This window comes from Sturnira hondurensis, unplaced genomic scaffold (assembly GCF_014824575.4).
Source record: "Sturnira hondurensis isolate 20B ecotype Veracruz unplaced genomic scaffold, ASM1482457v3 Scaffold0020309, whole genome shotgun sequence".
In the NCBI taxonomy this organism is placed as follows: domain Eukaryota; kingdom Metazoa; phylum Chordata; class Mammalia; order Chiroptera; family Phyllostomidae; genus Sturnira; species Sturnira hondurensis.
The window spans coordinates 625,115-649,223 of NW_028092940.1; the positions used below are offsets into that span (position 1 = coordinate 625,115).

The following is a 24,109-nucleotide window of genomic DNA, read 5'->3' on the forward strand; positions in this document are numbered from 1 at the left end:
TGGTGTACATGCCCTTGCTCACCTTTTCCTGTGCAGCTTTGCCTCAGCCTCACACCCGTCCCGTGCGCACCGGGGAACTGGCGCCTCTGTGCTGGAAGCCCAGGTGCTGTGTTAAATCGCCTTATTTAATCTAACGACCCTGCAGGGCACACCCTGACTTCTCCGCTTTCACAGGAGCAAACTGAGGCTCCTGGGAGCTCAGGAGCTGACTACCTCGGAGGGCAGGAAGCGGGAACTGCGGGCTCCGAATCCCGTCCGAGGCTCGGTGCTCCTGCGGAGACCGCTGCCTCACCTGCTCACAACCCTGTGGGGCCGGCGGACACTCGTGGGGTGCTGCTGGCTGCCAGGCACTGTCTCCAGTGTCGCAAACAAAGGCCAACAGGACAGATGTGACCCCTGCCCCGCAAGCTCTCACGCTGGGGGAGAATGAGGGCGCCTGGCAATCAGCGACGGGGCCGAGCTGCCGGGTCACACAGGGTCACTCACACAGGGTCACTCACACAGGCAGCCACCTCCCCTGAGCTACGAAGGGTGAGGAAGGGGCTGGACAACCACCCCTCCTCTGGGTGCCTACGGCAGCCTCTCTGGATTTCTCTTCAGCCGTCACTTTATATATCCCATTCGTAGTGACCTGGAAGCGCTCACATTCTTTTCTTTCCTGGGTACACCCTGAACGATCAGGATCTCACTCATTGAGAACGTTAATTCATTCCGTCGATGCCTGTGTACGGCACAGGCCTCAGACTGTCTCACCGTAACCCCTCCCCCGACCCCCGTGCCTTCTTTGGTTGGGGGGGGTCACCAGGGCATTACCTCTGGCATTTCTGCCCTGTGCCCACAAGGCCGGCTGCCAAAGAATGCCCCAGGAAGGGATGACCAAACCAGAGTGTGGACGCTCTGGTGGGCCAGCGGGCCGACAGCAGCTGCTGCCAGCACCTCCTCGGGGCTAGAGGCTGGAGTCCCCGACTGCTGCCCCAGCAGAACAGGGACGGGAACTGTCACCACGCCATCAAGAGCACGATCTGGGAGAGGCGGGTGCTCAGGAGTGAATGACCGCGGCAGTCAGAGAAGGGTCACTGACGTTCACGTCCGAGTGCTCTCACGTGCCCCAAAACATTTACGTCCCGGGACACGGGAGGTGCTCGGGGAAGAACGGAAACTCAGAAAGCTCTCCTAACGGGACGCACATGCCGTCTCTGCTGTCGCTGGTCCCACGTCACCAAGGAGGACAGACTGAATGCGTCCCCAGAGCCTACTGACTGGGGGATGTGCGCAGACACAAGGTCAAAAGGGTCGCCGCAGTCAAGCACACTCTGAACTAACATGTAAGTGACACAACGCCGGCCAAATCCTGAAGTTCAAATGGATGGGATCAAGAGGGAAACTATAACAAAACGTAACAGCCCATCTCCTAGGAAGGAACCCTGACAAGAGGTTCTGTTTAGTGGTTAAATCAAACCTTTTCATAAAAGAAGCACACATATTATAGATGATGATACTGTGATACAGATATCTGAAATGGAATCTTAAAACTTTATTGTGAAAAGAGACACTCAAACTTCTAATTTTTTAACCCCTTCATGTCGTCTTAATTTCTGTTGATTTTTAAAAAAATATTTATATAAACATTTTATTTTTCTAGGCACTTTAAAAATGATTTTATTTTTTATTTTTAGATGGAGGGGAAGGGAGGGGGATAAAAGAGGGAGAGACATCAATGTGTGGTTGCCTCTCTCACGCCCCCTCCTGGGGACCTGGCCCACAACCCAGGCCTGTGCCCCGACTGGGAATCGAACCGGTGACCCTTCGGTTCTCAGGCTGGTGCTCAATCCACTGAGCCACACCAGTCAGGGCTAAGTTAAACATTTTACTTTAAACAGCTTTACGGAAGAGCCATGGCTGATGAATGAGTTCCTGGCACACCTCAGACCAGGCTTCCCCTCAAGCCAACATCTGACGGCTGTTACTTCGGTGCACCTCCGCTGAACCAACAGTGACGCCTTTACTGCTGCAGTTCACGGTCTACTGGGTCTCCCTCACTTCCCTGATGTCCTCCTCCTGACCTGGGATCTCACACAGGCAGGGCACCTGAGTCATCCGGCTCCCCCAGACTGTCCAGTTTGTCAGACCCTGGGTTTGGTGACCTTGACCGTTCAGAGGGGCGCGGGGCAGGTAGTCCAGGGAATGGCTCTCTCTTCAGATTCACAAGATGGTTTTCTCATCCTCTCGGTCTTGGGGCTATGCTCTGGGAGGAAGACCCTGAGCTAAAAGGTCACCTCATTCGCCACGTGAAGGGTGCCTGCTGTGCATGTGACCCATCCTAGGATCCCCTGGTTCAGGTAAGAAGCTGCCCGGCCTCTCCACTGCACTCCATCCCTTCCTCTCACACTGTGGTCTCCGCACTTACAGAGTTGGGGGTTATGTTCCACCTCCTTGAGGGCGGGGCAGCTACACACCAGACCAGGGATTCTTCTGTCCCTCCGTCTGTCTCAGTGCGGACTTTCGATGCTATTTTACACTCTCACGCACCACTACATTAGGATTGGGCAGGCGTTGTGCTCTGCGGATGGGTCTGGGGGGAGGTGTGGAGCTCCTTCCAAGGTCCTTCCAGTGGGGCCTGGCTTGGAATTCCGCCCCCCTTCTGCCCCAACCTCCCAGGACACCCCTGCTCACACCTGTGGCCTCCCACCAGCGGGACTGGTGGGGAGCTGGGCCTCTGGGGTCCTCTGGCAGTGAGGGCGCGTGGGGGTGGGGCGCGTGGGGGTGGGGCACCTGGGCCCCTTCCTGTGCACCCCAACCCGTGAGAGCCGGGTTTCGCCATCACTGACGTCTTGTGTGGTAGGTACATTTGCTGCAGCTAGTGAACCGATAAAATGATCACGAACAAATTATTAACAGAGACCTGGCCCTTCCCTGTTTTGGTGGAGGGCCCGGCAGGTGCCTCAGAGGACACCCCTTGGCCAGAATGTCCCACATTTTTCTCATAATTAGAATGAGGTTCTCAGGCTTAAGGAGAATATACAAAACTTTTTTTAAATGTAAAAAGCTTGGCCCAACGCAGCAGAAGCAAAATGTTAAATACGTAAAACAAATGACAACAAAATTTATTCTGGTCTGCAACATGAACAGATTATTATCAATATAGTAAGAAACAACATCAGTAACAAAAGTGTTAGCATTTAAGTTGGGAAAACAAAGCGAAATACCCTAAAATGTCAGAGCTTCTCCACCCTCAGTGTGAGCTGACTTTGGGTGGCCTCATCTGTGCTATTCACACTATGATGAAGCCTCAGATCACACTTGCAGGGGAAAAGGCACTGAAATAGAGAAAACCAGAGTAATTTGGAGTCAAACCAAAAAGAAAAAAACCCAGCAAAACCATTCAACAACAACAGGCTGTTTGGAATGCATTATTAAAATTCCTAGGGAGGCATGAAGTTCAAACTTGCATTATTCAACAGGTGACGGGGGCTAAGATATTATCACAATGTTCCATTCTTTTGTTATTTTATGTATCACTGGACAGGAGCATAGTTACGGAGTTACTGTTCTACCAGAGGACAACTGTTCTTCCTGAAACAACGTGAAACCCCCCACCCTCCCAGTAACCTGCTGACCGGACTGTTTGGGGGAGCTGCCAAAGAGGGCAGTCAGGAAGTACAAAGTATATGGTAAAGCGTTCAATGTGCGAAGGTCAACAAAACACTTGGAAAATGCAACACCTAAGTTCAAATGTGAACAATCACACACACCCAAGAGGAAAAGCGCGGCAGGGAGTGTGTCTCCTGTAAGATCCAACGACCTACCACTCTCGGTCCAACAATTTCTGGCAGGTCCTCGCGACTACACCAACCCCCCACTCCAGGTTTCTAGCAGCTGACCTCTAACCCACCATATCCCCCAGGGATCCCGCCCCCCACCCAGGACCCCACAGCTACTTCCTTTGGGAACATTCTCCTTATTTCCATGGCTGCTTTGCACGCGCTTTTCTCTTTTCTAGAACAGAGCCTTCCCGTCCCACCTGCCCTTCTGCTGTGGGTTGAGTCTGGGCTCCCAAAGATGTCCCTGCCTGGCATGTCAGAAGGAGACCTTATGTGGAACAGAGGTTTTCTCTGATGTAGTTCAAGCAAAGGTCTTGAGAGGACATCATCCTGGTTAGGGTGGGCCTTAAATCCAATCAGCAATGTTTTTTAATAGGAGAGAAAGAGGAGGCCATGGCGGAGCACTTCAGTTGGTCAGAACATCCTCCGGACACACCAAGGCTGTGGGTTGGGTCCCCAGTCAGGGCACATACAACAATCAACCAATGAACGCACACCTAAGTGGGAGCAACAAATCAGCATTTCCTTCTCTCTCTAAAGTCAGTAAGAACAATAAAAGAAGAGGGAAGAGGAGAAGACACAGACCGACCCACAGGCGATGGCCAGTGAAGATGGGGCAGAGGTCGGGCTGACGCAGCCACGGGCGACGCTCCCTCAGAGCCTCCAGAAGGAACCAGCCCTGCCGACACCTGACGTCAGACTTCGGGCCTCCACGCCGGCCTGTCCTTCTAAGCCACCGAGTTTGAGGCAATGTGTAACGGTGGCCTGGGGAAACCACCACACCTTCGGAGCTCAGTTCGAAGGCCCGCAAGTCAGAAGGGATCGCACCAGCTCTAGCACTCCCACCGGGGCTGGGCGACTCACTCGCTTTTGGCATCTGCGCCTTGCACCGAAGGCGGAGGTCTGCACTTCCTCTCGACCATGGCTTTTGGGGGCAGGGGTCAGGGTGTTAGGACAGGCCTGCCCAACTGTATGTCCCCGGCAGACACCCAGGGAAAACGCAAGGGACCAAGCGTGACCCACTGTGCCACCCTTCTAATCCGAGAGAGGGACGTAAGGACGTGGGCGAGGTCAAATGAGTTCCAGTGGGTCCGGATTCAGTGGCCCACAAAGGTCCTTTGTTGCAGACCTCTGTAAGACCAGGGGACCGGAAACGGACGCTTTCAGTCACAGAAACAACGTTCCGAGAGAAGTGGCCCCTGAAATTTTTTTTAAAAGCAAAACAGCATTGATCTGCAGCTTTACAAGTGTTTGCAGGGATATTTTATATTGAAGCTATTTTCTACTTTTATTGGACAAAGACATGTTCTTAAATTGAGTAAGATTGCCGACGACCTGAAAACGTCCCCACTGCTGTAAAACTGAGAAACGCAGCAAAACACTTTTATCAGTTCCCATCCCACAGCGGGTCTGTGGTGTCCCATAAACACTACGGTCACGAACGACCTCTAAAAACCACACACACGGAATTTGAATTTAGAGCTTGCAAAGAACATACTCCAAGGGGGTGTGGTTCTTGAGCACTCCCAGCCTCAACTGTGTGAAAACGATGAGAGCAGACTGTCATCGACCATTTGTTCCTGGGACAGAGACAGCGAGGGCAGGAGGAGGTGGCGGGGACAGCTGAGTGCTGGCCGCGAGTGCCCCAGGGATGCAGAGGGACACGAGTCACCAAGGGCAAGAAGAGGCTCCCGGCAATAACCTTGATTCTGCAGTGACGCCGCCGAACCTCCGGCAGCAGAGAGAATTCATTCTGCTTGCTCGGGGCCAGACACCCCAGGGACTGACACGGACCCTGGAGATTTCAAGTCAAGGGACACAGATGAAGCCTCGGCGCACAGAAGAGGACTGCTCTCTTTGACCAGCTCCTGTCCTCTGCTGGCATCCCTGTATCTGCCAGGAACGCCAGCGAGCCACAGGGTTTAACATTAAAATTTTAAAAAATGTTTATGTTAGTTATTTTTAAATTCAGAAACACAATGCCCTGGCCAGTGTGGCTCAGGTGGTTGGCACCTTGTCCCACAGACTGAAAGGTAGCAGGTTCGATTCCCGGTCAGGGTATGTACCCAGGACGCGGGTTCAGTCCCCAGTTGGGGCGCATATGAGAAGGCAACCGATTGAGGTTTCTCTCTCACGCCAATGTCTCTTCTCTCTCCCCGCCCCCCTTCTTCTCTTTCTAAAAGGAATGAAAAAATGTTCTCGGGTGAGGATAAAAATAAAATGTAATTTAGAAATACAAGCTTACTATATGCATATGGTATCTTTTCTTTTTATAAAACTATTTCAAATAGTTGAGCAAGAAATAGGTTAAAAAAGGCGAACGTGGAAGTTAGAAGCGTATGGAAAACAGGAAACGCACAGATTTCCCTCAAGTGCTTAGAAACGGGAATATTAACAAAGTCACAGCTTAAATGTGACTTCTCCTTCCCACGCCTCCTGCGTCTGCTTCCCTGTGTTGGGAGTCCAGAGGCCACCGAAGAAGGAAATGCATTTGCTTTTCCCGACCAGGGTGAACGGGACGAAGGAAGGAAGAGTGTGGGTAAGTAAAGGCACGCAGCTTCCCCAGCTGGCTACTTCTGGGAGCTGCAACAGATGCCTAAAGCGGACAAAGCAGTGGCCTTGAAATTCAGGTGACCCCCATCAGTTTCAAATGGCTTCACGGAGAATCCCAGGGACCACCCCACGGAGGCCTCCGTCGCAGCCCACGTTTTCCTCTTTTTCAGGAAACAGGCCCAACTGGGGCGCCGCGGCAACAGTGGGGACCAGGTCAGCTCGCAGGGGTGCGAGGACCACCCGTCAGGAGAGCGAGGACCACCTTGACCGTGATAATGCCTGGAACCACACTGCCCAACCCCCACCCCCCTGTCCACTACACGCCCAGCAACCGGAAGAAAGCTTGTCTCTGGAGCTCCCTAAGGACCTTGCGGAAGGAGCACGTGTTAAACTTCATCAGCTGCTATTCCAACGTCTACTGCGAGGCCCAGAGGGCGCTCTCGCGTCCCACGGCCTTCCTTCCCTCGGTGGATTTCTCAGGAACCGCAGGACAAACCTCGCTGGCTCCCAGCTCCCAACTCCCAGCTCCACACGTGCCTCACGGCGTTGACGTTTCTGCAGGAGTTCAGCCTGGATTTCCAGCGCCAGCCAGGCCAGTCATTTGCTGTCTTCTTTGTGGCTGTCATCTGGTTCCGATGTCAAGAATGAGCTGGGAAGCTGCCACCGTTTCCTGTGCCCTAAAATAATTCAAATGACAGAGGCCGGAACTGTTCCCAGTGGGGTTTACAGAGCCCGCCCACCCACAGGCTGGGACTTCTGCAGGGCCTGAGGAGGGGCGAGGACTTTTCACTGCTTCTGGCACAAAACGGCTTAGTCAGCTATAGTTCAAGTTCATATCCACCCCGTTCACCCATTTCAAGTGTGCAATTTAGTGAATGCCTATTTCTTTAATAGGGATTGATCAAAGGGATCATCAGCTAATCAGGAAAACGCAAATTTATAAAATCCATTCAAAAGTGATTGATTTTTAAATTTATTGGTATAGTTTGAAATATGCAGGTTTCTTTCAATGTTATTTCTAAATGTCTGCACTTATTAATAAGAAAGCCCTTTTATTTCTAGTGCTTTTTTGCATTTTCACCCATTTTTTTTTAAATTTTCTTTTTTTTTTATTTTTTTTTAAGATTTTATTTATTTATTTACATTTAAAGGGGAAGGAGAGAGAGAGAGAGAAACATCAATGTATGGTTGCCTTTTGTGTGTCCCCTGGCTGGGAGTTGACCTGCAGGGAACCAGCCTGCAACCCAGGCATGTGCCCTGACTGGGAATCGAACCGCGATCCTCTGGTTCGCAGGCCCGTGCTCAATCCGCTGAGCTACGCCAGCCAGGGCTTCACCCATTTTTTTTAAACAGACTTGGCAAAGGTTTATCCACCTTACTGGTCTCTTCCAGGATCTAAGTTTAGTTTTTGCTGAGCGAGACTACGTTCTGTGATTGACTTGGTGGGTACTGTTCACAGGGTTTTAGGAAGGAAGAGGGGTAAGCGAGGGTACTCGGCAAACAGCCCCAAGGCGCCCAGGTGGCAGCCCGCACACCGACGGACACGGTACAGGTGACCAGAATCCGAACCTGGGGCCACCACTGCCTGCACACCCCCAGGGCCAAGCCTTTTCCAACAGATCCTCCTGCCGGCTGCCTGAAGCGGCATGCCATGGTTCTTGTGATTCGGGTAAGCACTACGATTTCCAACCAAATATACAATGACGACTGGCAGGGTGGGGCACAGACGGCAGGAGTGTCCTTTGTGAGCCCGAGGGCCTCAGGGCCCTCCCTCCAGGGTGCGGGGCAGGCGGCCAGCCTTCGCTGATGGGGGCTCTGGCTGGGGATCGAGTGCAGGAGGAGGTGGGCAAATCCAGACGGAAGCTGGACCCAAACTGCCATGACCAGCTGTGTGTGTGGCCTGGAGCCACCAACAGGATCCCTGTGGGTCTGACCTTCTTCCTCTGTAAAGTGGGGACAAGTCCATGTTTGCTGCAGGGTGACCCTGAAGAACGGGGACTGAGAAACTCCGACAGCCAGTCGCTCAGGCTGACGGGACAGGGCACCCGGGGCGCACGAGGGAAAAGTCTGGTCGCAGGACACCAAACCGCCCCTCGGGGATGTGCTCACAGCGACCTGAATTTGTGCTGAGTTGCCTTTCTGGTCTTTGCACCAGTCATGCCCGAGGTGACATTTCTGGAGGCGGCGACGCCAGGGCAGGCACTGGGAGTGAGCACACACTATGCTCACGTCATTCGACCCTCACGGAACCCTCCTGGCCGGGCTCTTTTATTCCTTCCTGCTCACACTCGAAGCGAGCAAGTGAGCGAGGCCCGAAACACCCGGCCTGAGGTCTCTCGGCTTCGAAGCAGGAGAAACGGGACTCTGACCCGGGGCTGAGTCACACTCTCAGTAACGGTGACTCTAATTACACCCGCAGCTGCCAAGGGGGGCACACCCCAAAGCCAGAGAGGTCAAGGTGACAGCGAGGGCCACAGGAAGGATTGGAATAAACGAGGAGGATGTGGACGTGGGTGTCTGAACAAGGTCCCAATGGAGTGAGTAACTGCCGCATTTCAAGGGAAATGTGTGACAACCTAGAAGATACCCCTGTTCATTACAAATGAACGAATACGACCAAACACACATGAATCACAACCTTCGGAAGCCACAGGAAATAGCTCGGAGGGAGACAGGCACCACAAATTAAACAGTAAAAAAAAAAAAAAAAGTGACTCAAATGTATCCCAAAGGCTCCCAAACTGGTTTCCGCCCCAAAGGACTGGCCGCCTTTGTTACCGGAGGTGCATCAGCCTCTCTCTCACACATCTGCGCCAGCCCGACCACCAGAGAAGGACCTGGAAGGCTTCCTCAGACCCCCGTTTACATCAGCAAGCGATCACACCACCTCCCCCCCATGCTGTTGCTGCCTGGCAACAGCATGGCCCCCCCCCCCCCCCCCCCCCCCCCGGCGGGTTTCGCNCCCCCCCCCCCGCCGTGACCGGTGTATTCGGACCCCCTGCTGGGGGGGGAGACGCCCCAGTTGCCTTCCAGGGCGACCCTGCTCTGGGATCAGCACACACTAACTGGAGTGGAGGACGTCCTCTGGTCGCCCCAAACAGAAAGAGATGCCTCAATTCCTCCTCGGAAACAAGGACCCGGGAGGCAGACTGAGCGTCTGTGCTGGAGCAGGAGGAAGTGAGTGAACGCGTTTCTCCTGCACAGCCCCGCCCCGCTGGGAGGGGTGGTGAGACCACACTCGAAGTCCTGCCTGGGGCTTCCGGACGGGCTTCCCCAAGCCCGCAACACGCAGGCGGCCATCTGCAGCCCAGGAGAGGGAAGAACACTCCAGAGAGAGGGAACAGCCTATGCAAGGTGCAGACGGCACAGAGGCCGTGGCCCTGGCGGAGAGCAGAACCGAAAGGCCAGGAGAGCGGGAGGGAAGCAAGGAGACAGGTGTGCGCCGAGGCAGCAGGGAGAGGAAGCAGGGACCTCGGAGAACAGCGTTGAGAAACTCGGGCTCCCACGAGGAAAGCCACCGCAGGCTCCGAATCATGGACGTCACGCAGCTAGGCAGGTGTTTGTAGAAAATCTCTCTGACAGCAGCTGGTAAAGTCGGTCAGAGAGGCCAGAGTCGATGCTGGGAGAGAGAGGTCTGGCTACTTAACCGATGAAGAGCGTGGGAGCGTGGGAGCCTGGCCTGGTGGGGGCAGAGGTCCCCGTGAGATGCCCGAGAGACAGCCTCAGCTAAACACCATTCTTGTTAAAAGGAAGAGCAAATAAACTCAATGGAGGCAGTGACACTTACAGAATCAGACTGGCTTTAAAAAAAAAAAAGGAGGAGGAGGGGGAGGGCAGGAGACCAGAACAGACGGGCCTCGAAATGCATCGGGCAGAGACACCGAGCAGGAAACTGGATCCTCAGGTGAGCTCTGGCTGGAGACACCCACCTGGGATCATCAGTTATTGAAGCGCCGCGGTAACTCAATCCCTGGGATGGAAGCACCCGGCAGTGGGAGCCGTGGTAACCAAAGCCACAAAAGGACCCAGGGTGGGTGGGGATGAGGGTGTAGAGAGGACGGGCCCGGGGGAGGCCCCCCACGTCTAAAACTCAGGGAAGAGGAGCAACTGGCGGTATGTGAACAGGCTCACGAAGCCTGTTACCCAACCGAAGAAGGAAAAGAGTGAGAACCATCATGGAAACCAACAGCCAGACACCCAGGAGGAAAAAGACCGCCGTGTGGGAGGGAAGGGAACAGTCGTCTTTGCTGACTGTAAAAAGGAGCCACTCACTGTATGCACCTCGGGGGTTTGGGGGCACCATGAACTGGGGGCGAGGAGGTGAGAACCGGAAGGGGGTTTCCGAACACCGGGTTGCCGCCTGTCAGTCAGGCAGACAGGCCCGGAGCAAGGCTGCGGATGCTCTGAGGCTCCGCCCGGTTCCCCTACTTCCCAAAAAAGTCCCCTCAGGGGATTTATTTAATCTCCTACTTTCTCAGTTTCCTCCTCTACAAAAAGGGGGTTGCTACAAACATTTACTTCTTCGGGGTGTTCTGCGGCTCGGAGGAGCTACATGGGGAGGACTCACAGAACAGGGCCTCACCGCACTGGGCATGTGCCGACGATTATAATCGTTAGAAAGGGTGTCGAAGCCTCCATTTTCCCCCCAGCGAACGCCGAATGCCTTGTAGAGTCAGTTTGCTGACTTCAAAATCCACGGGCGGAACAACTTTCCCCGGTCCACCCACCCCACGCAGAGCTCCCACGTCGGGGGGGCGGGATGGGGGGGGAGTGCATCGTCGGGCAGCTGTCTGGGCTCCGGCCTGCTGACAGGCGGGTCCGAGCAGGGTGCCCAGCGAGGAGGAGCAGGCCAAGTCGGTCCCCAGAGGACAGGTGACGGAGCTCCCTCATCCCCGAGATGACGGAGTGCTGGCTTGGCACCGGATGCCTTTCCTTTCCCTGGGAAGCTGGCCCCAATTCTGGGAGCCCCCCAGGCCTCCTGCGCACACTCTTCTGTCTAACAGTTAGGGACCTTTTCCTTTGAGGTAACACAACCCCTGGGCCTCCCAGACAGGCCTTCTCTCCCCCCAAATAAAGATGCCATCGATGTGAAGCGGCGTCCGATGTCGGAGGCTACAAAACTGCGCCTACGCTTGACTAAATATGGTCAGCCTGCAACGCAGGGCCGGCCAGCGAAGCATTTCGTTGTAAATATCTCACAAAGCTGTGACTACTTGCATAACCAAGACACAATCCGTCTCAGGTGAGTATGCCAATTCGGAAGGGGGGCCTGATGGAGGAGCAACCCGGCTGTGCTGTCCCGGCAACCCTGACGCTGCACTGTGTCTGCCGCCAGAGGTCAGGGCCCGTCACTCTATCGTCCTTAAATGGTCAAGTGCTCGCAGGAGCCTCCCTGAGCGGCTGGCTGCTCTGAAGCTTGGCCACGGGGACTGCTTTACCCAGGGACCTCGGACACACAGAGAGGGTTCTCCCTTAAGCAAGTCAGAGCGGCATTTCTCAGCCTCTGTGTCATCATCTGTCCCCCCCTTTTTTATACATTTCCCCCCAAGCGTCCCATCCCCCGAAAATGAAAACCACGGGCACACACACTGCCCGTCTGTCCGTGCACGAGGGCACTGGGAGTGTCCAGGCTGACCCACCTTGCTCTGAATGTGGGTCTGGGGACACGTTCCGAAAAGGCTGTACTTTGAAAAATGCCTTACAGGTGGAGGAGGAGCAGCCAGGACAAGAATGGGCCGCTGGGGGGGGGGAAGGAAGGAGGTGGTGCGGGAGGGGCAGGACAGGTGGGAAAAGCCACCAGAGCACCTTAGGGGACATCTGCATCACTGAGGAGTCTGTGACAGCTGACAGAGAAAGAGGGCGGCCAGGACACCAAGAGGAGATTCTTCAAGTGCCAGAGTGACAGGTGTGTTGATCAGGGACAGGCTGCTGACACTCCCCTCCCTCAGCGAATTCGTGGGCTGGGTTTCGACATTCCGTAAGTTTAAGACAGTTAATCCCGATAAAGGCGCATTGAGATGTGACGACGAGAGCAACACAAAACCTGGGAGGCGAAGACAGGAGGTTGGGCCGGGCACTGCTCCCCTCTCTTTGCACACCCTGACCCCCACATTCCCGGCAGAGCTCCCTCTCTTTGGTTTCAGTTACCCACGGTCAACTGGGGTCCGAAAACATTAAATGGAAAATTCCCAAACTAAATGATCCATCCCCTTTAAGCTGGGAGCCATTCTGAGTAGCTCAGGGCAATGTCACACCAGCCCTGCTCTGACCTGCCAAGGAAGGGACACCTCCCTCCATCCAGCGTCTCCCCACTGTGGACGCGCCTGCCTGTGAGTCACTCAGCCATCCCTGCCGCCATCAGGTCCCACCACTTTGGCGTGGCAGGGCCTGTGTCCGAGTTGCCCTGATTTTACTGAAGGATGACCCCAAAGCGTGCACACACAGTGATGCCAGCAGTTTGGATATGCCAGAGGGAAGCCACACACTGCTTCCTGCGAGCAAAAAGGTACGTGAGGTGCGCACACAGGGAAAACCAGGGCACTGCAGGCTTTGGGACTATGTGTGGCTTTCGACGTCCATCGGGTGTCTTGGATCATATCCCCTGTGGGGGATGAGGGACTGCTGTACAAACCTTTACTATGCTCACTGAGGAATCAAACTACTGTTGAACACCTATTACGTGCCAGCTACAGAAGGCACTGGGGAGGGAAAGAGATGAATTGTTAGGGAAATGGACTTGGGGCCTCACAGAGAGGGTGAGGTGTGGGGCGGGCCACGGTGAACCGTCAGGTTGCGCACCGGGCGAGAAGGCCTTACTCCCGTAAGTGGTAATACCTGGAGACGCAGAGATGAGAGGGGACGTACCATGACCGGGAGGGACACGCAGAGCAAACCACGCCTGCAGGCCGAGTCTGGCCCTTTTTCTGTATGCAGTTTTACTGGACTGGTCTGGTCCCTGGCTGCCACCTGCCTCGCCGTGGCACAGGCGAACTGCGAGATGGCGCTGGAGACCGAGACCAGCTGGCCCTCTGCAGAAGCTGGGGGACACCTGGTCCAGAGCCTTGTTACTCAGAGAGGCGTCTGTGAGGCAGGGGCACCCAGGGGAAGCACAGACGCTCAGGTCCCACCCCAGACCCACGGAGCTGGAACCTGCCTCCTAAAAAGGTCTCTGGCGATTTTTACGCCCAGAAAGCTCTCCTGCCACTGGTGTGTGGGGCTGGGAGGAAGCAATGAGGCCACCAATGAAGAAAAGCAGGTGCTTATCCTGTACACAGTCGGGGGAAAGCAGTAAAGATTTTCCCATAAAGCAGTGGAGCCATCCACCCACGCTCCAGGAAGGCCCCTCGGTCACATTGTGACAGTCCGCAGAGCTGACAGCAGGAAGCGGCATCAGGATCCTTGAAAAGACCCAGACGACACAGGGGACATCGCCAGACGGCTCCTTCCTTCTTCCCAGGAGCAAATGACATTTTGAGATATGACTCCAATTTCACTAACGCTTCCGATTTGCTTCCAACAAATACAGCATCAGTTATAATTTATTAGGAAACAGAAAAACACTTAGTAACAAAATACCAGGAATCGTGTGTTGCCGCACACACTAAATGTATCTCCATCTAAGTAATGCTTCCGGACCTCGATGCATAAATTATGGCAGTATCTGGATAAGGAGGAAGTTTAAAGATTAAATGAGGATCAACTCATCAGCTATCTATTATGTAGGCTGCTAACACATCATCGGTTCACAGGATTATTTAAAGGTGTGATGTCTTATGTTAGAATTTTTTCCCCCAAAAATAAATGCACGATTCTGCTTGATATTCAGTTTTTCCGTATTTTGGATGAATAAGCAATCTCAGTTAAAAAAAAAAACAAAACACCAAAGCAGCATTTCAGACAACACACCAACACCACTCCTTCTCCTAACAGCTTCAGAGCAATTGCTTAACATTCTGCCTCCTGAACAATCTAGAAAAGTTCGGCAGGGGTATCTGTGGGGTGCGGCCTGCTTTAACGCAACGACAGCAACAGAGATAAAAACAGACCAGCGAAAACGGGAACTTCCCTTTCTCCTGTGCTCAGGCTTCCCGCTGTACATTCACTCCACCGGCAGGAACAAGGCAAAGGAAATAAGGCCTATGTATCTGTTCTGAGCGATGGAACATAATTAAATCACTAAATCTCCATTAAGAAAAGAACCTATCGAGCCCTGTGCTGAGAAGAATCTCTGTGTTGGAATTCACCGATAAAGGCCGGAGGAAGTCCATGAATTCAGTGCAGTGGTTAAGAGATAACTGTTAGCAACGCTCACGGAAGTTAATAACACCTCCTCGGAGTTTACACACTGTGCTAAACCTCCCTGTATGGACTATTTCCTTTAATCCTCAAAATACCCTGATACGGCGCTCTCTCACAAATGGGGAAACTAAGGCACAGAGAGGTTGAGTGACTTGTCCAAGGTCACACAGCTGCATAAGAAGGAGAGCTATGGTTTGAAGCTGGGCCTGGGTTCTGGGACCGTAACTGTGGTAACCCTCTTATTAGCACCTTTCCGCCATTTTTCCCTTTGTGCCCAGGTGAATCTGCAAAAAACGATGAAATGCAGTGGGTTCTCACTGTTACTAACAGCACAGACAAAGAAAATTCCCTATGATTTGGGGGATTTTAATAGAAAATCTTAACGGAAAGGTGGGGGGCACAACACACTGCCCGTGGACAGTGGCCAAAATTTGACTTGCGATATAATAAAACAACGGAATAATGAGGCGGGTTTCTCAGCAGGATAAAATGCAAATGAAGTCCCAGTAAAATTCTGCAATATATATCATGCAACTGCTTGTTAGTAATAAATATGGATGCAGACCTTTAATGCTAGTTACTGGGAACACATTACTTTCTAGCTAAGGTGTCTGTGGAATGCTACAGGGAATCTAAAGCAAAATAAACGTAGGCACTGGCCTCACGCTACCTACCGGGCTACATTCTCATGCTGCCTGTGCATATCATTTAAGGAAGTGCCTGACTGACTGTACATGGGCAGGAGTATTAAAGCAAAGTTGGCGCAAGCATCCACACGGCACATTCTTTGTCCCGGGAGCTCGACTCCATCAATAATACCCTTAGGGAAAAAGAGAAGCTCACTAAATAAATAATGCAAGTCCACAAGGCAGTATGCAAGTCCTTCAAATTCCTCAAATTGCCAAGCATCTTACACAAAGTTCTCTTCTCGCTTTGAGCTCATTCTATTCCACTTGAACCACTGATTTTGCCAAAAATCAAGCTATTATTCCCTTTCAAATTTTTAAGTTTCAAAGTAAGACCCAGGCAAAACCTTGTATTCCCTTTTAAACATTAATTTTGCCAAAGAACAAACCATTCCCTTTACGTTTTTAATAGCTTCAAAATAAGATCCAGATGAAGAAAGAAAGAAAAAAAAAAGGGCGGGGGCGGGGGAACCCAGCGAGAGAAGAGGCGGCGGGAATGATGGAGCGACAGAGTCACCTGAACTCCAGACCAAGTCACTCGGCGGCTCCAGGGCTTCCCATTTAACTTTCCCTATTTACAACAAGACGACACACCCTGGCGGCGGTGTTTTCGCAAATACACATCAGGGGACAGTTTGCGTTATTCACAGGGACGGACCATAAACAGAATTTGGGGGTTGCCCCTGCGGCATTACAGGCAATTACTACTGCATGACACCTGGCTCTCTTTCGGGTTCGGCTGGTAAGGACAAAAGGAGCGACCATCCTGGAACCCCGCTCGGCTTCCCCTGCGGAGGCACCGCGGGCCACTGCAGACGCGCCCCGCCAGCCCCGCGCCTCCATCGCCGGCCACCCGGCACGCCGGCCGGGCGCGCGGCGGGGTGCGCGGCCTCCGGGGCGTGGGGAGCTGGCGGCCCGGCCCCTGAGCGCTGGAGCGGAGGCGCGTCCCGGCGGGGGGCACTCACCTTCTTCTTCCAACTCGAATTTCTCCAGCATGCCGGCTTCCGCGGGTCGGGGGGCCGCCGCCAGCGCCGCCTGAGGAGGAAGAGGACAGGGATCAGCATGCGCTCGGCGGCGCTCGTCCCCGCGCGGGGCGGGGGCGCGGGGACGCGGGAGTCGGGTGGTGGGGAGGGCGGGGGCGGGCTCCGCGGCCCGGCCGAGCGCTGGGGCCTCACCCCGCGCCGCCGCCGCCGCCGCCGGGAGGAGGGGCCTCCGCGCGCGGACCGGACGGAACGAGACGCGGCGCGGCCCAGCCCCCCGGCCCGCCCCCGCCGGGCCCGCGCCCCTCCCCGAGTGGAACGGCCCGCCCTCCCCTGCCAGCGGCTTTGGTACCGACCGGCGGAGGAAAACGCGTGGGAAGAGGACCCCGGCGCGCGAGCGGCTGGCACATCCCCTCCAGCCGCGGCCCTGGTCCCCTGTCCCTGTCCGGCCGCGCGGCCATTAGCCGAGGAGGCCCGCGTCCTCATCGCCGCCTCGCCCTCCCACTCCGCCGTGCACCTCCGCTCACCTCCCCGCACCCACGGCCCGCGCGCTCCCGCGGGTTTAACCTGCGCAGGTGCGGCCTGGGCCAGCCCGGGGGTGGGGCGCGAGGGGCGCGCCGCGGGGGTGGGTGGGGCGCGGGGGCGGGGCGGCGCGCGGAGCGGGGGGCGGGGCCCAGAGGGGAAAGCTCGGAGGGCCAGGGTGACTGCACTTCTTTTTTAAATTGTAGGTTAAACTGCCCATCCCCCTCGCGCACCAAAAAGAACTGTGCTCTGGGTCCTAGGTACCGTGCTTGCACTTTGCGGCTGCCACCGTTACCAGCCACGGGAGTCTTAATTCGCTGCCTGTCCGACGACTCCCTTCTTTGGGTGGGCCGCTGCCAAAAGCTCGCACAAATCTAAACCTGCCCCTGGCCACTCTGTCGCTCTGCATCTGGTATCTGAGACTCTCCTATCGCCAGCTCAGGTTGGCAGGCAGCGCTGGCTGGCAGCCTAGCGCCAGCCGCCGGGGAGAGCAGCGCAGCCGGGCAGGGCACCCACTCCCGAGGTTCTAATGTGTCACCGCCAGTTTCTGCCTCATCCCCAGGGGGCCCTCAGCTCAGACCCCAGTGCAAGGGCCCTGATAATGAGCCTAGCTCCCCGGTGATGATTGGAACTGTCAGGGGGCCCCTGGCCTCTGGATAGGAACTTGGTTTTATCGCGCCTGCACACCCAGCTGGGGGAGAAGGAAGTACTGAAATCTCCCGTGGGCTTTCTTTTTGCTCTGTCATCTCAGTCGGGCCAAACCCTAAGTCTTAAGCTTCTTCTTAAACAGAAGCGGGTGGCGAGGTAGGAGGAAGAAAAAAGGACAAAATACATTTTGTCAGAGGATTGATGGTAAAAACTACAGCTGTGTTATGCTTAGCAGCCAAAGACTGCATGTGTTCCTTCTAAGTTCAGGGAATAAAGAGAGGGTGTCTGCTTTCTATCCCTTTTCAACAAAGTACTGGAAGTTCCAGCTGCTGCAATAAAGCAAGAAAAATTAATAGCAGGCATACAGATTGCAAAGAAAGACACAAAACCATCCCTATTCGCAGATGACGGACGTGGTTTTCTGCACAGAACGTCCCAAGGAATCTAAAAGTGAACGAACAAACAAACCAAAAAAAGCCCCCAAACTGGAACTAGTGAGTTCCATGCGTGATACCAGATCAACACATAAAAATCAATCTCATTTTTATATAGTAGCAATGAACATGTAGAAAACTGATATTCAAGACAATATTATCCCTGGCTGGTGTAGCTCAGTGGACTGAGCTCGGGCCTTCGGACCAAAGAGTCGCTGGTTCGATCCCCAGTCAGGGCACATGTCAGGGTTGCAGGCCAGGACCCTGGTGGGGGGGTGCATGAGAGGCAACCACGCATTGATGTTTCTCTTCCTCTCTGCTTCCCTTCCCTTCTCTCTAAAAATAAACAGATAAAATATTTAAAAATTAAACAATTGCTGCAAAGGAAATTAAATACCTAGTAAGATACTGAAGGAAACGTACAAGATCTGTAGGCTGAAAGTGACAAAAGGCGGATGCAATAGAGAGAGACCTAAACAAAGGCAGAACCACTGCATGTTTGGGGATTCACTGGAAGACCCAACATAGTAAGGATGTCAGTTCACCCCCAAACTGATCTGGAGGTTTCATGCAAATCCTATTGAAATTCTGATCAGTTTTTTTTTTTTTAGACACGCTTAGTTGAACGTTTATAAGGAAACACTCAGGTTCTAGAATAGCTAAAGCCGTCTTGAAAACAAAGAACGAGGGGGGAGGACTCGCTCGACACTGAAGCTTTCCCCAGCGCTGCAGCAACCAGGACTGTGCGTGCTGCATGTGATTTCACTTACACGACGCAGAGTTTAAAGAACAGAGTAAATGAACAAAACAGAAACAGACTCGTAGACACAGAGAGCAGCCTGATGGTTGCCAGAGGGGTGGAGGGGTGGAGGGGTAGGGGGCTGGGTGGAAAAGGGGAAGGGATTGAGAAGCACGGACTGGCGGTTACAGAGCAGTCACCGGGGCGTAAAGTTCTGCAGTGGAACAGGGTCGGTAGTACTGTGATCACCACGGATGGGGCCAGGAGAGGACTGGAAATATCAGGGAGGACACTTCGAAAAGTATGTGACTGTCGAACCACCATGCTGCACACCTGACACTAATACAAAATAACACTGAATGTAAAGTGTAATTGAAAAATGAGGTAAAAAAAAAAAGACTACGGACTATGGGCAGAGGGACGGGCACACGATCCATCGAGACAGAGAATCTGACCCACCCAACCTGCGTCCAGCTGACGTCTGCAAAGGTGAAAAGGCCGTGGTGCTCGAGCCACTGCGCACCGATGGACGAAAAAACACGCCTCAGCGCAGGCCTCCCGCCCTCTACGAAAATGAGCTCCAGTGGGATCCTGGACGTAAAGATAAAAGGGAACTTTCAGGAAAAAGCTGAGTAACGTCTTCAGAACCCATGGCTAGGAAAGAGACTTCCCCTCAAAGGCATGAGCCCAACGGGGAAAAATTGATTAAGTGGGACCTCATTAACATGAAAATGTTTGCTCTGTGACAGACTCGGAGAAGAGGATGAACGGATAAGCCGCGGAGCTCACGAAGACACTCACACGCCACAGAGCAAAAGGCTAGCGTCTGGAATGTGTGAGGAACCCTCAAAACCCAGCGGTAAGGCAAAAATCCAGTTAGAACGCGGGTAATAGATGTGAAGAGACACTTCACGGAAAAAGATACACAGGGGGCAAATGAGCACACGTGAAGATGCCCAACATCATTAGCCAGTAGGGAAATGCACATTAACATCACACTAAGCAATCACTCTCCACCTATCAGAAGGGCCTGGATAAAAATGGTCCACGCTGCAGAGGATGCACAACCACCATCACGTCTGCCTCGCTGTGGGGATGCAAAATTGAACCCCGGCTCTGGAAGGACAGTGTGATGGTTTCTTATGAAACGACACCTGTAGCTGTGACATGACACAGCAATTGCACGCTTGGGTATTCATCCCAGATAACATGAGAAGTATGTTTACATGAACACCTGTATATGAATGTTCCCGGCAGCTTCATTTGTAAGGGCCCAGCCTGCAAATAATAGAGGCCGCTCATCGGGTAAATGGTTAAGCAAACCACAGGCATGCATCACTTAACGATGGGGATGCCTTCTGGGAAATGTGTCATTAGGTGAGGGCATCACGGTGTGAACGCCACGGCGTGCACTTCCACAGACTTGGATGGCGCAAGCCACGGCACACCTGGCTGTACGGCACGGCCCGCCGCTCGTGGGCCTCGGGACTGCACAGCAGGCCGCTGCACTGCAGAACGAAGGCAACGGTAACTCAAGGGCGAGTACTTGTGTATCTGAACACAGAAGAGGCCCAGGGAAGGGCACAGGAGACCGCAAACGCTATCCCTGTAAAGAGCACTTACCAGGAATGGAGCTTACATTTGTACGTGTTTCTGGAAGCTGCTCTGGGTGGGTCAGGGAGTGAGTGGTGAGTGGACATGAAGGTCCAGGACACTACTGTGCACTACCACAGACTGTACAGACACTGTAACGTAGGCCACACGAAATTTATAAAGTAAGATTTTTCTTCAATAATAAATTAACCTTAGTTTATGGTAACTTTTAAAAAAGATTTTATTTATTTAACTTCAGACAGATGGGAAGGGAAGGAGAAAGAAAGGGTGAGAAACGTCAATGTGTGGTTGCTTCTCATGTGCCCCCCACTGGGGGCCTGGCCCACAACCCAGGCGTGTGCCCTGACTGGGAATCAAACCAGTGACCCTTTGGTTCCCAGGCCCACACTCAATCCACTGAGCTACACCAGCCAGGTACTGTAACTTTTTTAACTAAAAAATTTTAAAATACTCTGACTCTTGTAATAACGCTTAGCCTAAAACACAACTATTTTATACAGCTGTATAAAACCATTTGCTTTATGTTTTATGCTGTTCTTTCTATTTTAAATTTTTAAAACACTTTTGTTGTTTGATTTTTAAAAAGTATGGCGGTATAGTGGAAGTTTCGATCATTTTACTTTTTGAAAAGTCCACATTTTATTTCCTTTGCAGTAATTTTGGTATAATTTAACAAGACCGGGATGGGGGGTGGAGGTAGGGTGGGCAGAGGAAGGCAGAGGAAGAAAGAATGGGACAACTGTAGTAGAATAACAGTAAGAAAATCTTTAAAAAATAGTTCTAATTTTTTTTAATTAAAAAAATATAAAAGACATCCCTCATTGCTGTTGATTCAGCACGCCATCAGTTTCCCCTATGACCCTGATGAACCGCTTTTCGGAGGCAGATTGGGGAGCCAGTGGGTTTGCCCTGCGTCTTTCGGGAGGCTGCCAACCCTGCCAGCGTGGTCGTCCGACCCCAGCGTCCTGTCCCCATCCCTGCAGAAGCTGGTGGTGAACAGAAATGGACACGGATTCCCGTAAGCCTCGTAGGGGTGACGTCACTTGGTAGCAGGTGTACAGGAGGCGGCGAAAATAAAAACGGTTCTGCATCGCACTAGCAAGGCTGAGTTTATTTCCACAGGTTGTTTTCACTTAGAAATCTCATGTCTTCTTTCTTGGAAAGGAGCACGGTCCCAGGGGACTAGAAAGGGCTGCAGAGGAAACGTCTCCAGGATGCACGAGGTCGAGGGAGTGACGGATTGGCTGGTGCAAATAATTGAAAGTCGATGGTGGTCATGTTTTCTTGAAGTCTCAACAGATGTGTTTGCCTGACTTAATTTTAGCAACTTCAGGTGGGGTGGGGGTGGGGAAGGGCAAGGCAGGAGGGGCCAGGAAAGGGCAGGGGCCCTGTTCCACGTGTGACGGAAGGGGCCTGCGTGTGTGACACTCCCCGCTCCCTCTCTCCGGAAGTCCATTGAGTGCTGAGTTGAACTTGAATGAGAGAATGCCCCAGAAACACAGTCATTGCCAGGGCGATGGTGAAAAATGGGTTGCCAGGGGTTGGTGAAAAATGCTACGTTATTGAGGTTTGCTGTCCCAGGTCCTTGTGGCTGGGGGCTGCAAAATACGGTATTTTGAAGGACTCTTGGGAAGGAGAACTTCAGCCTGAAAATTTGATCGCAAAAGGACTGCCGTGAAAGCTTTCTTTTTTGCACTGAAGGTGGATATGAGTTCACTTTGCCTTTTTTTTTTAAAAAAAATTGTCATCTTAAATAGCTACTGCAAGAAATAAATCAACCTGGACTACTGGGCGAGTTGCTCCTGAATAATTTAGGGTCTGGAACCTCGCAGCTTCCACGTTGCTGGCTGGGGGACGCTTTGACGCTGCCTTTGAGCTCTGGCTTGGCTCTGTTCTGTAAAGACGTCCTCCGTGAGGTGGGAAAGGGAGGTGGGGGACCTGCCTCCGGTGCCAGGACAGGAGTTGAGTGCCTTCCAACCAGCACGCACCCCCACCTTGGGGCTGACCACCGCAAGCCTGGGTTTCCAGCTGACAGCTCTCTCCAGCGAAGCCATTGACTAGTCATCTCCATTTGAACTTTCTACAGACAACTGAGGCTCAGCCTCCAGAAACAGTGCTTGTGTCCACTCTGCCACCTCATGTCCTCTGAGGCTGCCCCGCTTGCCTGCGTCTCCACTCCGGCTCCTGGTCACGCCGCCCCTGTCTCAGGTGTGGCTGCTGGAGCAGCTCCAGCTCCTTCCGTCTCGCCCTTTTCTGCCCTGGAGCCAGAGCGGCCTTTTAAATGCACAGAACTGTTCTCATGACGCCCCGTGTGAAACAGCTCGGTCGGTGACTCTCAGGAGCCTTCAGGAATGTCGGGCCAGCTCCTCAGCTCAGCGGGGCCTGGTCATTCACCTCTTTACCTTCTCCTGCCAGCGGGGCCTTAGGGTGGGGGGAGGGTGTGTGAACACCCATCTCCTGACTTCCACCGCCCGTTGGATGGTTCCTATTCACTCCCTAACAAGGGGTCCTATGAAGAAGTCTCTGATTCTTGGTCTCTTCTCATGACGTAATGGGCCAGCCCAAAAGTTCAGTGTTTTTTTTTCCCCATTACGTCTCTAGTAGTGCTTAGTTGTCTTTAACTTCCTTCAACACAATTTTGTTCGATTGTGTTGTGACAGCTGTCAGGTCAGCGTGCATTAAAGAAAGTTATTAAAATACATGAGTTTTTGTGTAGCCATTTTAATATGGAAGATGGAAGGAAAGTATGCAACATTTTCAGCATACCGTCCTTTATTATTTCTTTTTTTTCTCTTATTATTATTTTTATTTATTTATTTATTTTTATCAATGTATGGTTGCCTTTCATGCATCCCCTGCTGGGAGTTAGCCTACAGGGAACCGGCCTGCAAGGAACCGGCCTGCAACCCAGGCCTGTGCCCTGACTGGGAATCGAACCGTGATCGTGCGATTCGCAGGCCTGCGCTCAATCCACGGAGCTACACCAGCCAGGGCCGTCCTTTATTATTTTAAGAAAGGTAAAAGTTCAACTGAAATGCAAAAGAAGGTTTGTGCCGTGTATGGAGAAGGGGCTGGGACTGGCCGAACGTGTCGGAAGTGGTCTGTGAAGTTTCGCTGGGGGGGGTGGGGGGGGTGGGGGGGGCGGGGGGGGATTCCTCGCTGGACGATGTTCCATGGCCCGCCGGAGCAGCTGAAGGAAAGGAGAGCGTTTGGATGACAACAGAGGAAACGCTCTGAAGGCGAGGATACTTGCAGGACCCAGCAGACCATATGGCCTTCATCCCAGAACAGAGTGTTCTTTCTTTTGTAAAAGATTTTAGGTATTTATTTTTAGAAAGGGGATAGGGAGGGAGAAAGAGAGGGAGAAAAACATCAGTGTGTGGTTGGCTCTCGCACACCCCCTACTGGGGACCTGGCCCGCTACCCAGGCATGTGCCCTGACTGGGAATTGAACCTGTGACCCTTTCAAAGATGGCAGGCCGGCACTCGATCCACTGGGCCATACCAGCTGAGGCTCTTTCTTTATTTTAAAATTTATTGATTTTGAGAGAGAGAGAGAAAAACATCAATTTGTTGTTCCACCTAGTTATTTGTTCACTGGTTGATTCTTGCATGTGCTCTGACGGGGGATCAAACCCACCACCACGGTGTACTGGGATGACACACTCTAACCAAGTCAGCTCCCGGGCCAGAGCAGACACCAGAAAGAGAGTCAGAAATCACTGGGAGCTACAGGAACGGAGGTAGGTTTCACACGGTGGGACAGAAGAAGTGGATGTGAGTGTCATCTGTTTTGGGCAATCTGAAGAGGTTT

At 53.0% G+C, this 24,109-nt stretch overlaps 1 protein-coding gene across 9 annotated transcripts in view; it reads right to left on the minus strand.

Annotated features, from left to right (window-relative positions):
• PRKAG2 (protein kinase AMP-activated non-catalytic subunit gamma 2) overlaps positions 1-24,109 on the minus strand; it is a 194,697-nt gene that overhangs the window by 34,700 nt on the left and 135,888 nt on the right. For 5 of the 9 annotated variants that reach the window (XM_037029475.1, XM_037029472.1, XM_037029473.1 and 2 more), the window contains one exon: positions 16,324-16,393. In XM_037029475.1, coding sequence (XP_036885370.1) covers positions 16,324-16,393 — 70 coding nt within the window. Of the gene's footprint in view, positions 1-16,323; positions 16,394-16,694; positions 16,815-16,865; positions 16,936-24,109 lie in introns of those variants that run through there. The other 4 variants (XM_037029480.1, XM_037029479.1, XM_037029478.1 and 1 more) reach the window with 2 other exon arrangements.